The sequence below is a fragment of the Periplaneta americana genome, chromosome 17 (genome assembly GCF_040183065.1).
Source record: "Periplaneta americana isolate PAMFEO1 chromosome 17, P.americana_PAMFEO1_priV1, whole genome shotgun sequence".
Taxonomy (NCBI): domain Eukaryota; kingdom Metazoa; phylum Arthropoda; class Insecta; order Blattodea; family Blattidae; genus Periplaneta; species Periplaneta americana.
Genome location: NC_091133.1, coordinates 61610013 through 61626462, shown reverse-complemented (window position 1 = coordinate 61626462; position 16450 = coordinate 61610013). Strand labels below are relative to the sequence as shown.

General features: G+C 35.6%; 2 protein-coding genes across 2 annotated transcripts in view; one reads left to right on the top strand and one right to left on the bottom strand.

The window, feature by feature from the left end:
* Positions 1-16450, bottom strand: part of LOC138693464 (zwei Ig domain protein zig-8-like) — a 1129977-nt gene that overhangs the window by 985065 nt on the left and 128462 nt on the right. The gene's annotated exons all lie outside the window — the stretch shown is intronic.
* Positions 1-16450, top strand: part of LOC138692999 (probable cytochrome P450 301a1, mitochondrial) — a 67349-nt gene that overhangs the window by 16039 nt on the left and 34860 nt on the right. The window contains exon 5 of the mRNA XM_069816493.1: positions 7399-7592. Coding sequence (XP_069672594.1) covers positions 7399-7592 — 194 coding nt within the window. The remainder of the gene's footprint in view (positions 1-7398; positions 7593-16450) is intronic.

The window sequence follows — 16450 nt, the reverse complement described above, 5'->3', positions numbered from 1 at the left end:
CCAGATTAGGGAAGAGGATTCTGAAACTGCCTACTTTCTTGTTCCAAATATGTTAATGACACAAACTTAAGAAATGACGCGCCATTCGATGGAGTTCCCTTTGACAGGTGGATGCTAAGGAGGATGCTAACTTCAATTGTCCCAGAAAATGTGGGTTCCTTTTGTACATTCCATTTTTTTTTAAAGTTCCTCAGATTTTAAAGTTGCTGGAGATTAGGTCTTGGGATTGAATGAGTCATACATTTCTACTGGAAATAAACTAGGAGGGTGACTTACACAATGAAAATTACAGGTTATATTTTTTGAATAACCCTTCATTTATCCTTTTGTTTCGCGTCTTCTTGGTACCAGCGACCCTTAGTTACAGCCCCTTTAAATCTTACCCATAAAACGGATGTAAGAAGAAACACAGAACTATAACATTGAACCTTCTTTGTTGTACAGCTGCAATTTGCGTCAGGAATCAAATGATTTCTCAGAAACAACAACGTGCAATTGCATGACAAGGCATTAAACCAATATATAATAATAGGCTAATTAACAAAAAGGACGTAACTTTATGATGTGAGTTTACAGGCCGCATTGAACTAAAAATAACTGGAATATAAGTCTGATTTCGAACGATTAAGAAATTACGGCTATTTGATTTTAAAATAAAAAAAACAGCTCCGCTACCTTTTGTTTTGATATTGATAGCCAGGCAATTTAGTTATAGTTTGAATTCACAGACACTTTCGTCAGAGCGTTCTTGAATTCGTATTCGAGTGTTGCAATAGATTTTAAAAAAGTATAGGTGAACTAGACCAAAAATGACATACCTTAAGGAAATCTTGAAAAAAAAAATGTATTCTTACCAAATTTGTTTTAGTCAATTATATATAACTGATACTACAACATTAACACATATATTAAAATCAACAGAAAATGAAAAATACTGACAATCTTTAACAGAAAGGTATGTTTGAAAATAGACAAACTATGTCATTTTACCCAAGTTACAAGGGTAAAATGACACACTTAAGTTAATTTTTACATAGTTCAAAAACAATTTTTTTCTCTTAGATACACTTGCACATTCATTGTGTGCCCATGAGAAATATTTCTTGCACTATAGCCATGTTTCTTGTGGTTTATATTGGCTGTAAAATTTATTGCAGTACAGACAAGGTGCATCGTTCTCAACATCACCATCGAAGTCCTCTTCATCTTGGTCTCCATTGCTTAGATCAAACTGAAGCTTTGTTTTTCCTCTGTTTACTGAACACCTTTGTTCTACAGCTCTTCTTTCAGCTTCCTTTAATTTTAATTGGTCATTAAAAGAGATGCTCGATTTGGGACCCTTCATGTGTTCTCTTTCTTCTCGCCACAGACTTATTGCCAGAGGAAATCGGGGACATCTCTTGCTGTGTCACATGAGGTGAAGGCCTCGTTTGTGACGTTTCCGCTGCTGGAGCAGTTGTTGGTGATGGCTCTATCATATGTTCTTTTGCATTCCTTGTTGTTGAACTGCTTTTCTGCGTTGCACCCTTTGGCCAGTCTTAGGGACTGCATTCGTTAGAGGTCTGTCTGTGGGCGCTGCAGGACTAAATAAGTGATCAGGAAATATGTCCGAATTGAGTGGATAAATTCTTGTTGAAGAAAATCCACCCAATGCATTGGTGATGGTTGCAGCTTTTCCATAGACTTCAGAAAATAAATCCGCAATTTGAAACTGTGTTATCACCCATCTAGGATGGTTCCTCAGCCACTTTGTAACGGCCTGATCATATGTTTTCAAAGGCCCGAAGAAAGAGACATCAAGTGGCTGGAGTCGGTGGGTGCAGTGACGAGGGAAGGCTAACATGACGTGTAATTACTGTTGCCAACTTCTGTGCACTATAGAGCTGTAAATCCAAACTCATCTTACAATGTTTTCCACAAAAGCGCTTTTTGGTGAAGTAGGTGCAAGTAAACTTCAGACTCGTCAAGCCTAGCTCATTCATAAGAGGATAAATCAGAGTTACAAATTCAGTGCATATAAATATTGAAAATATATTTATTTTAGAAACTTTAGGGTTTTATATATTTTAAAGAAATCACCATCTCACCTATTTTAAAATCAGTTAGCTTGACGAAAATTTCAGTCGAGCAATGAGAGAGATCCCACTATATATTACATAATTTCACAGAAGTAATCACTAATCAGCCATTGTAAACAAATTTGACACCAATTTTGCAAATCGCTATCGCCCATAATATATGCCTTCTCATTTCCAGTCAGGAACATGCATTTGGGTAATATGACATAGTATGTCATTTTAGCCAAATAGGTGGTATGTCATTTTACCCGGAATGAAGAAGAATAAGAAGTAGTGTTAGTACGACCTAACCTCTTTATGAATTTGGATATTGTAATGCTTTTTTATAGAGGGAAATATTCATGTTTTCAGTCATGAATATTATTTCACTAATATCTGAAGCTTAAAAGGACAAACAATACATAACATACCTCAACAACATTATATAGTCTTGCACTTTTTTCCTTTATTTGCACTTGCTTCACCAAAAAGCGCCTTCGCTTGCTAAAACATGGATGAAACCACTGTTTCCAGCTCTGTGCACTATAAAGCTGTAAATTCAAACTCAGCTTACAGTGTTTTCACAAAACACATAGTATGTCATTTTACCCAAGTATGTCATTTTAGGCCTAACTCCCCTAAATCTCCTGCATTAACACACTTTTGAGCTCGCATGTGATTCACATGGTTTTTTTTTTACAGAAATTTACTCCCGATTTTGCATTATGAGTGCTGTGGTGGCGTCCTAATTTTCCATCACGTTGTTAATAGCATGAATCACAGGAAATTACGTGAGTTTCATAGTCATACGTTCCTTTATATAAAGCTCTTAACCGTTCGGAATTGGTACCATGTTCATATTCTCATATTTTTACTTAAGGCGGTTTCGAAACTAATCTAATACTATGACCTTTCCTCGTAGAAACGCTCTATATAGATTTCAATAATAAAATACATAGACTTAAGCTTTGGTATTGACACTGCCAAATCAATTTAAAGTTGTGCTTACTCGTTAGTTCACTGTGCAGTCTGCTTAGAAAGAGTATGAAGTACACTGTCTGGATTTATTACTATCTTTCACATACATTATTTATAGACTATGTCTGCATGGCTCAGAGTCGCTCACTCGTTGTTTTATAGTTGTTACGTATTCCGTTTAAACACTCCTTACAGTGTCCCGCCAACTGACGCTAAATCGATGGAGATTTTACTTTTTCGAGAAAATTCTTTCACTATTTACATGAAGCGTATAGGAAATTATTATATACTAGCCGTACCCGTGCGCTCTGCTGCACCCATTAGAAATAAATATAAAGTAATTACATAATTAAAATAGGACATTTGATCCAGGGAACATTCGTGTTTGATAGAAGGATAAATCGTTTAATATGTTACTTAATTTAAATTGCATCCAAATAATTAAAATGCGATCATTTTGGTCCAGAGACCACTTATTGGTTCAATGACAATTCCTTTAACACGTTTCTAATTTTTATTACATGCAACCATAGTTTAATGAACATTGACATCATTTAGATTTAATGTGTGTATTTTATTTTACTTGTTATAGGTTTCCATTGAATTATGGTAATAACTTAATTTTAACCCTTGTTTTCTACGTATTCAGTAAATGGCGTTTGGCCCACTATGGTTCTGAATCCTTCAAATAACTTAAATTATATTATATAATATTACATTACATATATTATATTATATTATATTATATTATATTATATTATATCAGAAGTTACTGTAATAACATTATAGCATTATGTCCATCTAGAGAAACTACACTTTCCAATGGTGAAATAATAATTAATTATACAAATCGGTTAATTTAGCTTCCGATATTACTTCATACAAACACAGAAACATTCTCTGTAGGCTATGATTCATAGCTTTCGATTGTTTTTGACCAAGGCCCCTTATAGACGAATTCATTTGTTTATTTCATTACGCCGTCTTAGATGGCAGTTATTTTAATTTTGAAACTCATTTATCTCATTAAATATCAGTCCTATCAAAATTGTTGAAAGACTAAAACTTATCGGAAATGATTTTTAAAGAAAGTTTTGTTATGTAATATTTTTCACAAAAATCAATAATAAGCGAGATATTTCGATTTATTTAATTCAGACCCCCTTATAACCCCCCTTTTAAATAAATTATGTTGAATGCCATATAGCCTAAAATCTAAGTTACAACGAACTTAAATTATATTCCAATTTTCATATAAATCGGTTCAGCCATTATCGCGTGAAAAGGTAACAAACATACAGACAGACAGACATACAAACAAAAATGTCAAAAAAGCGATTTTCGGTTTCAGGGTGGTTAATTATATACGTTAGGACCAACTATTTTTGGAAAATCGAAAATTACCAGAAAAATTTCGGATACAGATTTATTATTACTATAGATTTATCCTGAAAGATGAGTTTATTTTATGATTTAAAAATACTGTATGTAACAAATATTATAATATTAAAAGTAACCGCTACAAATATAAACAAATTCTTGATTTTTAACCTTCGATAGTGAATGCCTATTCTCATATGCGTTAAAAATTAACGTTCGCTTCAACGTTGTCTATACCGTCCAGTATGCTCTATACCAGTAGTGTCAGAGTTTAAGGGTGCTATTCATAGACATTTCGCTAGCCCGGGCTAAAAGGGTGCTAAACAGGATTCATATCATATCATATTGCTAAAACTAGTTTATGAATACGAAAAAAGTTAGTTCGCTGATCATCTACCGAAAGCCCGCGCTATGAATGTCTATGAATAGGGCCCGTAAGCTCCAAAACCAGTTGTGGAGCTAGATCGGAGCTTGAACTTGCTTATTTCTGTGGAAACACCGGAGCACGCAACCAGCCTAGTGGAGCGCTCCGCTCTGTTTAGTCTCTGTCTGACAACGCTGCTCTATACGTACAGGATGTCTGCAAAAGTTTCCTTCAGCAGTTTAGGTTTCAACCTGTATATTATACCGGTTAAGCATAGCTATTTATTTTAACTGATTAAGGACCCAAGGTAAATAATCTTTCTTTTTAATGTAATCTTTTACATTCAAGCTAAGTGCAAGCGTACATTCCGTGTCCGGTCCTTGAAAAGTCAAGATGAGCTTTCATGTTGCCATGGTAATATTTTTAAACATTACAAAGTTAGTGCGAATAGTATAGATCTAAAGCGTATGATATTACGATAGCCAGCTGGCATCGAACTCATGACAATGCACCGAATCCTCACCTCAGTTTAAGTATAGCTGTCATTCTTGTCTGAAGTTAGGCTTGTTTTGATTAAACGTTAGTACAAACAATTAACTTTGGTTTCTTTCTTCTTGCTACCATGGAAAGTTATCGTAAGAAATATCATTGGCGGTGCTAAGTGGCTACAATGACTACACATATTAAGGCTTGTAATATTACCAAGTTCGGTGTTACCTGACTAAACATATTAAGGCTTGTAATATTATCAAATTCGGTGATATCTGGCTACACTGACTACGCATATTAGGGCTTTTAATATTATCAAGTTCGGTGCTATCTGGCTACACTGACTACGCACATTAAGGCTTGTAATATTACCAAGTTCGGTGCTATCTAGCTACACTGACTACCCACATTAAGGCTTGTAATATTACCAAGTTCGGTGCTATCTGGCTACACTGACTTCCCACATTAAGGCTTGTAATATTACCAAGTTCGGTGCTATCTGGCTACACTGACTACGCACATTAAGGCTTGTAATATTACCAAATTCGGTGCTATCTGGCTACACTGACTTCCCACATTAAGGCTTGTAATATTACCAAGTTCGGTGCTATCTGGCTACACTGACTACGCACATTAAGGCTTGTAATATTACCAAATTCGGTGCTATCTGGTTACACTGACTTCCCACATTAAGGCTTGTAATATTACCAAATTCGGTGCTATCTGGCTACACTGACTTCCCACATTAAGGCTTGTAATATTACCAAATTCGGTGCTATCTGGCTACACTGACTTCCCACATTAAGGCTTGTAATATTACCAAATTCGGTGCTATCTGGCTACACTGACTACGCACATTAAGGCTTGTAATATTACCAAATTCGGTGCTATCTGGCTACACTGACTACCCACATTAAGGCTTGTAATATTACCAAGTTCGGTGCTATCTGGCTATACTGACTACGCACATTAAGGCTTGTAATATTACCAGATTCGGTGCTATCTGGCTACACTGACTACCCACATTAAGGCTTGTAATATTATCAAGTTCGGTGCTATCTGGCTACACTGACTACGCACATTAAGGCTTGTAATATTACCAAGTTCGGTGCTATCTGGCTACACTGACTACGCATATTAAGGCTTGTAATATTACTAAAAATAATGTTTCCGGACAAGGGTTTCTACATGAAAATTGTTCATGTTGATTACCTATAGGTAAGAATAAAATAAACCTCATTTCAGATCAAGGAGGCAGTTGGTTAATGCTCCCATCTTTGCAGACAGTCGACGTTAATGGCAATATGGATGTCAGAGTCTTCAACTACAGAGCTGAGAGGAAGAGAGACAGAGGTCGTCTGCAGAAAAAAGGAGAGAGCAGTTTTAAATCACTGAAAACGGGGAAGTCTACAGAAACTAACCCTACAGATTATAATTACGATGACGATGATTAGGATGATATTTCGTATTATCTAATTCTAATTGCTCACATATTTTTTTCAAAGGAAAAAGCTATGGAATCACGCAATTGAATTCTGTATTTAATTTTAAAAAATGTATATTCAATATCCTATCGTTCGAAATGACATACATTTCTGTTTACATTTCAGTACAATGAAAAATATTTATCGCAGTGCCAAAATATGTTTGGATGAATTTCTATATTGTAACCAACATTGTGTTTTTAATTCGCATATGAAATGTGAAAATATATCTCTCAAAATGAGATATAAGCTACAAGTTACTGAAACAGTTTCTTTAACTTTAACTGTATGCTAAAAACGTTTATTTATAAGAAACATGTTCAATGACAATCAAGATTTTAAGAAAAAAATTATAGAATTCTAAGAAACGCACAGCACTTTTAAATAGACGTTTCTACACCCTAAAAGTTCGAAGTCTGCACAAAAATGATTTATGATTTTGTACTCATTTTTTACTATTTAAATCCTAGGACAATAATTCGTTTCTAGAAATAATCCTGTTGTAATTTGGATTTGGATTATACAATACGCCTACAGATTGTGTATAAAATATACTGACCAACAAAGAAATTTAAGTTAAGAAAGTTCAAAATCATAAATAAAGAAAGTTTATGATTATAATCTTTATAATCCAAATTAATTTCAGGAGTGGCGAAGAATGGCGGACATTCAGATCGAAGGTGAATCAGCCCATGATGCAGCCAAGAGTAACCAAACTCTATGTTGCACCGATAAATTCTGTGGCAGATGACTTTTTGAAGAGAATAAAATCACTCAGAAATGAAAAACAAGAAATGCCAGAGAACTTCATGAACGAGCTTCACAAGTGGTCACTTGAATGTGAGTAGCAAATTTATGATTATTTATTTAATAAATACATGTTGTGAAGTGCAACAGTTTTTGCGAAATTATGACGTTGCGATTACGGAGTTCTGAATCAATGGTATAAAAACCATGATGGGCTGAAACCGGAAGGCCTTCAGGAAATATCTCATGATCATGTTGAAAACGGAACATCATAAAGCAGGCATGTCAGAAATCAGACACTGAAAGTGCAGTGTATGTGCGCGGAACGCCGGTCTGTGCAGATTGCGTCATTCACGTGTTGCTCTTACCAGTTCTTAGCGGGAGGGATGTACAAGAATCTGTTCTGCACTTCTAGTGTTCAATTAAATTGACATTTGGATACTATAAACATACTTAGCAGAAGGAAAAAACACAATTGTTGTCAGTGTCTATATTTGGCAATAATTGTAACACAAGAAACAATAGGCTTACTCAGTTACAATTCACAAAGCAGTCGTTCGTAAAGAATCATTTATTTACATGATTTGTATACAGTATTTGAAGAAAATATAAATATTGCAGTAATTTCGAAACAACAAAAAACGAACACAGTATTTCATTTTACGTAGAAGGTACTGATTATTTCAAAGTAATACTCTTTAATTGTTGCTCAAGCATTATTGGGACCATTGGTGCACAAATGTTAAAGAAATATTTTACTCCCAGTTACATGGAATAGGACATTGTGAGGCTTTTACACTGGAATCATTTCTTTTCTGTATATTGATATAAATTAATATTATTATTAATAAATTGGATAAATTAAGCTTGAATTTAAATTTATATATAGTTTATTTGGAAAACGTTGAGAGTAAGTATCAGCAAGTTGGGAGCGTTACTGAATTGAGTTAAAAGAATAGTTCACAAGCTGTGAAGCGAGGACATTTTCTTTATGTCAGGTTTAAAGATTTATTAACCTAAGTATATTAGATAATATAGTAACATGACATGGAAAATTCGCCATTATGTATTATATTTCCAGAAAATTTTTCCGCCTTAGAAATAGTTGCTTTCTTCCTTTCCTTACAACCTCAAGACCCTCACATGTATTCCTCACTCAATATTCTCATCTCTTATCAGCTTATCAAATAAAGTTGTAAGTCGTCTAACCATTGATGGCTGTGTTAGTACAGACGCCAAAACAACATCATTGTCATGTTTGTTTTGCCGTGAGAGTACTGATTAAGAAATAAGAGCAGGCGAATATCATAGTTTGAGAACTGTACTAATATGATTTAAATTCTCACATCACTATTAGGTCCACATGATATGATGAAAGCCTTTCATTTTAAAATAATTACTGTTGGCTGAGGAAAACATCATAACAGTTACGTTATATGATTCGTGATTTCTCTTCTTCGTTATATCTGTGGACTCCTCACTTTATTTTTCATAACGCCTTCACAATCACAGCTCAATGAGCACATCCGTACTGATCTGTGTTACTGAAACCAAAGCTGTTCTGCTACTGCAGGTAATGTACAGCCCTGTCCCGTTTTCCTCCATGCCGATTCACTCCCTCCAGTTAGGGGAATAGGAACTGCACATCGCACAGAGACAAGTGCACAATGTGCGCGGCTGCACAATGTGCAGGGTTTTGACTTGCCTGTCATAAAGAATAACATCGAAATCATATTCCGGATGCTGTAGTTTCAAAATCAACCGTTAATGGAGAGAGTCACGGTTGGATCTGTGTAAGAAAATATTACAGGAACCAAAATCGCTGTTCAACTCCAAGAGACACAGAGATAGAGAGAGAGAGAGGGGGGGGGAATACGGTAAGACACATAAAAGAAAGAGATAGGGTAGATGTAACAGAGTGAGAGAGAGAGAGAGATAGAGTGAGTGTGGTGGGAGAAGGAGAGAGTGAGATGGGAGACGGAGAAAGTGAGATGAGAAATGAAGAGAGTGAAATGAGATACAAATTGAGATGCGAGACGGAAGGAGCGAGATGGGTGACGAAGGGAGCGAGATGGGATGGTGTAAGAATAGAGTGAGATGAGAGACGGAGAAAGTGAGATGGAAGATAGAGAAAGTGAGATGAGAGACGGAGAAAGTGAGATGAGAGACGGAGAAAGTGAGATGAGAGACGGAGAGAGTGAGATGGAAGATAGAGAAAGTGAGATGAGAGACGGAGAAATTGAGATGAGAGACGGAGAGAGTGAGATGAGATACACATTGAGATGGGAGACGGAAGGATGATGGGTAATGAAGGGAGAGAGATTGGAGGAGGAGGAAATGAGATGAGAAATGGAAAGACAGAGTGAGATGGGAGACGGAGAGAGTGAGATGGGAAGAGAAAGTATGATGGGAGAGTGAGATGGACACAGTTCACAGGATTTTAGACGAAAGTCAGAGTTTGAGATGGGAGACAGATTGAGATTGGAGACAGAAGCACCAGAGAGAGAAATTAAGGAGGTATATCAGACATAGGGAGCGGATTAAGCAGAGGGAGAGAGGGCAGAAAGAGATATAGAGAGAGTGGGGACATCAGGCCACATTTTATTACAGCAGTTATTGTCTCTGCATCAAAATATTATCCTCAACGAGAAGAAACCTTTCTACTCCCTTCTAGCATTTATGGACAATTGAACGCATACATGATACATTAATAATGCCATATCTCCTTTTATCCTTCCGAATCATATTATCAGTATTCGTTTTAAGCGTTAGTTCTGACATGAGCTGAAACTTCCACAGATCTTCTCGAGTATTCATTCACAACACTAGCTTCACGATTTTAAACAATAGGCCTATAAACTCCCATATAGCAATCACCAAATGCAATTGATGCCTTATTGTTTATATAATCTTGACTATATTTCTGCGTATTTTATACCTTCTGCTACAAGAAATTATATCACTGACCTTTTTCCAATTATATGCATATTTCACATGTACACATTATCTTTCACAATGTTATTAATGTAGGATAATTTTGTCTATAATTTTCTCGGTAAATATTGTGCAACAACGGTCAAGCTTGCTAATCTAAGTCCACAAGATATATTATGGCGGGCCTACACAGCTAACCACATTATTTTATGTTACAGTACTTTCTCTCTTCGACTATTGCATGACTTACGAATATAGGAAATTTTGAAGATAGAAAAACAAAAAGATGAAGTAATCTACTATATTACATAAAATCGGTAAGAAACAATCTCTTAGTGAGTACAATTATGAAACCACAGCTTTCTCAACAGCAAGTTGGTAATGCAAATTTTACAGATTACAGCTTAATTTCATTCAAGAAGAGGAGGAGAATTTTCTCCAAATTTTAAAGATTTTAGAAGTTTTATTTAATAATAATAATAATAATAATAATAATAATAATAATAATAATAGTAGGCTAATAATAATAAATAATAATAACAGTAATAATAACAACAATAATAGTAGACTAATAATAATAGTAATAATAATAATAATAATAATAATAATAATAATAATAATAATAATAATAAGCTGCTGCCAAGAAGTCAAAACGGGAATAGCAATGGCAAAGGAAGCTTTTAACAGAAAAAGGAGCATCTTCTGCGGATCTCTGGAGAAAGAACTAAGGAAGAGACTAGTGAAGTGTTTTGTGTGGAGTGTAGCATTGTATGGGGCAGAAACATGGACATTACGACGAAGTGAAGAGAAGTGACTAGAAGCATTTGAAATGTAGATATGGAGAAGGATGGAGCGTGTGAAATGGATAGATAGAATAAGAATCGAAGCTGTGTTGGAAAGAGTGGATGAAGCAAGACTGATGCTGAAATTGATCAGAAAAAGGAAAAGGAATTGGATGGGTCGCTGGTTGAGAAGAAACTGCCTTCTGAAGGATGCACTGGAAGGACTGGTGAACGGGAGAAGAGTTCGGAGCAGAAGAAGACATCAGATGATAGACGACAGTAAGATATATAGATTATAGAAGGAAACGAAGAGGAAGACAGAAAATAGGAAAGATTTGGAGAAAGCTGGGCTTGTAGTGAAAGACCTGCCCTTGGGCAAAACACTATGCCTAATAATAATAATAATAATAATAATAATAATAATAATAATAATAATAATAATAATATGCAAATCTAATATTTCAGGAGAAGCTCCCTGTAAAGCAGATTTGAATAATTTCAAGGGAAAAATTGTTCCGGGGCCGGGTATCGATCCCGGGACCTCTAGTTGAACGTACCAGCGCTCTACCACTGAGCTACCCGGGAACTCCACCCGACACCGTCTCAACTTTTCCCTTTATATCCACACAACTCGCGTGGGCTGACGAAACGCCAGAGACCCACAACGAGTGCACACAATCTCTGTGTGACTTGAAATTGTGGTTTTCTGTTAACGTACACAGTAACGTATATATTATGCAAATCTAGTCTTTCAGGTGAAGCTCCCTGTAAAGCCGATTTGAATAATTTCAAGGGAAAAATTGTTCCGGGGCCGGGTATCGATCCCGGGACCTCTGGTTGAACGTACCAGCGCTCTACCACTGAGCTACCCGGGAACTCCACCCGATACCGTCTTAAATAATAATAATAATAATAATAATAATAATAATAATGAAATTTCAGCATAAGAAAATCAATCTTTTTGCAAGTATGAACAAAGAGAACATTTTCAGAAATGAGGAAAAATTATAGCTGAGCTTGCGATGTTCAGCAGAACGGAGTCGACATCCTTGATAGAGGAATGGGAACAAATGGACCGTTCGACATGATATGAGTACCGACGTACGAGAATAGGATTTTGTTCTTGCCTCGCGCCATACATCTTGCGTCCTCTTGATTGAGCATCCAGCTTTTATCTTCAGCGGTGAGGGACTTGCGTGATGAAGTGCTGGGATTTGCTGCGAGAATGAGTGGCTGAATATTACTGGGGACCCTGAGGCTCAGATTACTGGCCGACAGACTCTGTTTCAATAAGACAGACACATCTGGAGAAATTCTGGCCTCGCAGAATATATTGCTCACACAGATCGATAAGAATCCGGTGAGTAGCTAAGTTTGATTTATTACACGCACGCATTATTAACAGAGAAAGAGAACCAGCTTCCACTAACATTGTCAGTTGCTAAATCTGAATGGTTTAGAATGAAGATGAACCATAAAGTCATCATCATAATAGGCTAGATCTGCTGGCCTGTTCTGTCTGAATATTCCGCCTTCCCAAATTTCTCCTACAATGTGGCTGGTAATTCCATGCTGCTTTTGTAAGGCGACCACTGTTCATTCTTTTCAGAAGTTCACTGCATTGAGTTATGTATTTTATTACCTGTTCATTGGCAGGTTGAAATTCTAGATTTCTCTTATTTTCTCATTCCTAATGTGGTACAACCGTCAGCATACTTTCATTGCACATAAAAATGTAATTTATGAAGACTATTTACTGTTTTCATCTTTGAGTTTTATTACCCGGCCTTCACTTCCATAAAGAAGAGTTAGTATCGCCATATACAGGGTGATACGCGAGGATTTATCGTCCTTTAAGGGTATTATAGACATATTAATTTGTCCTACAGAATTTATCTGTAATATTGGCAGTTAATATTTTTGGAGAAGAATTCGCTCCGGCGCCGGGGATTGAACCCGGGTCCTTGGTTCTACGTACCAAGCGCTCTGACCACTGAGCTACGCCGAATTCAATCCACAGCACCGGATCGAACTTTCCTCCTTCGATGTTTTTCCCCTAAAATATTAAGTGTCAATATTACAGATAAATTCTGTAGGACAAATTAATACATCTATAATATTCTCTCAACTAGAAAATGCATAATAACTGCGGATTCCCGGCCAACAAGTCACTCAGCTGAGTGCGCTCCTACTATAATGGCAGTTGACATTGGATACACGTCAACATGTATATGCCACAAAAGGAAACATCGAAGGAGGAAAGTTCGATCCGGTGCTGTGGATTGAATTCGGCGTAGCTCAGTGGTCAGAGCGCTTGGTACGTCGCTGTACGTAACTGCATATGGCTATCTTTGATTTCCGTAGCGCTCGCGCTGGCTGCTGACTGCACGCTGACCAAGATCACGCGTTCACAGCAATGCGTTCTAATAACGAAACGTACCGGTAACTCTGTAAATATTGAGAATAGGACCCATGTTTATATGACATTTTTTGCTCAGAATGTCTTCGGAAATAAGCTCCGTAAAGGGCAGTAAATCCTCGTGGATCACCCTGAATTTGTAAAACGTCAACAGAGTTGCTTTCCTAGTGCGTCTATCTAATAGGTCTACTCTTTTAATTGTTCCACGCATTATCTGGGATCTTGAAATTTCGTATAATATCACAATCGTAATTATCACAAATAAATAAATAAATAAATAAATAAATAAATAAATAAATAAATAAATAAATAAATAAATAAATAAATAAATAAATAAATAAATAAATAAATAAATAAATAAATAAATAAATAAATAAATAAATAAATCAATCATTATGCTAATACCGAATCCAGCGTGGAAATATGAAAGATTTTGATTGTGTTTTAGTATTTATTACAGGCTGACAAGATAACACAAAACATATTCATATTCAAGAAACATGGGAGATTCAGTTCAATTCAATTTACACATCACTTTTTGAATACTGTTCGTAGCAAATGGCCTCCCTTATTTTCGATGCACTCCTCCAGACGTCGGATGAAATAGTCCATTAGTTTACGTAACAGTTATTCGTTAATGCCTACGATTTCACCTTCTATAAGCCTCTCCAGCTCTGCGGTGGCACGGGGCAAGGTGTTGTACACAAGACGTTTCAAGTAGCCCCATAAAAAGAAATCTGGCACCGACAAATCCGGGGAACTGACTGGCCACGGTACATCTCCAAACCTGGAGATAAGACGTCCTGAATATATCTCACGGAGAAGGGCCATATTCATCCTTGCGATGTGGGCTGTTATCCCTATCATGTTGAAACCATATGTTATCACTGTTTTTCAGACGATCGATTTCAGGTCGCAAATTCTCGATCATTTTCTATTGTTTCACCATTGTCACCTTCAAAGAAGAATGATCCAAAGTATGTGAGAAGATGATACAGCATACCAGACAGTAACTTCGGAGAATGTAGTGGTCGCTCATAAATTTGATGTGGATTTTCTATTGACCAGCAACGACAGTTTTCTAATTCTTGGTTTGTAACTAAATCTACTCCCATATTGTCAATATAATTTTCGTCTTCTCCATATGTAGTTTGCTTTATTTCTTTATCATTCTGTAATTATTATTGGTTATAATGGAGCTAGTCTTCTTCTTTTATAATATTTGTCATGTATCCTTTTCTTCTTTATTCGGATGTTTCAAGATCTCATAAGCATATTCTTGTCTCCCGCGTAGGCCTACATAAGCTTCTATTTAGCTAATATACGTTTCCTAACTATATCTGTGTGCTGTAGGATTTCTCGTTTTACAGTAGGAAATTCCCTTTTATATTGAATTTCATATTCTTTATTTCATTTTGTTGCAATTTTATGTTTCCTTCTATCTTTTACTAATATTCTTATATTTTCATTCCATACTTCAATCCCTTTTCTTGTATTTTGCTTCTAGAGCTTCAATCGCAGCTCGTTCTATTGATTCTTTTACATTCTCCCACACTTTATTAACTTTGTGTCTGTAACTTTCATGTTGGTTTAATAATTAATTTCTGTATAATAGTCTTATACTTTGTTCTTGAATAAATCTATTTTACATGAACTTCTTTTTTCATTACTTTTATTTGCTTTGTTCTTTTCACCCAGGATAATATCAGCTAGGCCTATTACTTTTGTTTTTAGTACACAGTAATGTGTTATTATTTCCTCCTCTATAAATATGTACATTTTGGATCATGAAATGTATTGTAAGATTTGTTACGGAAAAACTAAAATACTTTCAAAGAAGTTCCCTACGTATTTCAACATATTTTATAGCAAAAATGCGATGTTTATGACTTACTTTGTCGCAATGTATCAAAGGTTAATAATGATTTTTCATTACGGTACGACATAGCTCAGCAAATATAAAACGTACTATGTTTTTATGTTAATATTTAACATTTAAAAAACTCACTACAAGGTCACACTCAACATGACGATATGTACTCTGTTATGTAAGAGAAAAATAAACAAGATCTGAGTACAAGCGGAAGAATTAAAAGAATATTTTATTATGTTAGTTAAATATGTAAACAGATAATTAACTATACCTTATTAAAATAAAATGTGTTCTAAATCCTTTTTCAGAAAATATTTAGCATTAAAATACACCATCAATAATAGTATGATCATACAACATGCACAATATTTTACACTCTAAATTAGCCATGCCCAGCCGGTACAGATCTACCCTTCAATCGAGGTGCAACAGTGACGTAGAATCTCAGAATACTATGCAGGTAAACGAATAAAAGATATTCTACGTCACTGTCGCACCTCGATTGAAGGCTAGAGTTGCATGCCTGCTCTAAACAATAAATCAAAGCGAACACTAACATCCCTTCCTTTTAACTCAAAATGTCATATTCGTATGTAGAAGAAGGAACTACTTTACGTTTGAAGAGGGATTTTAGGAAAAACGAACTCAAAACTACTGATTCACTGAAATACTTCAGAAGGTAAACGGCACTGACCCCTTCTGCAGGCAGTCTTATATTGCTTACGCTTAAATGTTGCACAAAGTGACATGACATTCGTAGAATCCCTGTAATTCCGTGAAACGTTTATAATTTAATATTCTGATAATAGGAAGTTGCGCACTAATATCACCTTAAAAGCATAAGTCGATAAGAGTTTTGTTATGCAATATTAGTTACAGTTAAAACATAGATAGATAGATATAGATATAGATATAGATATAGATATAGATATAGATATAGATA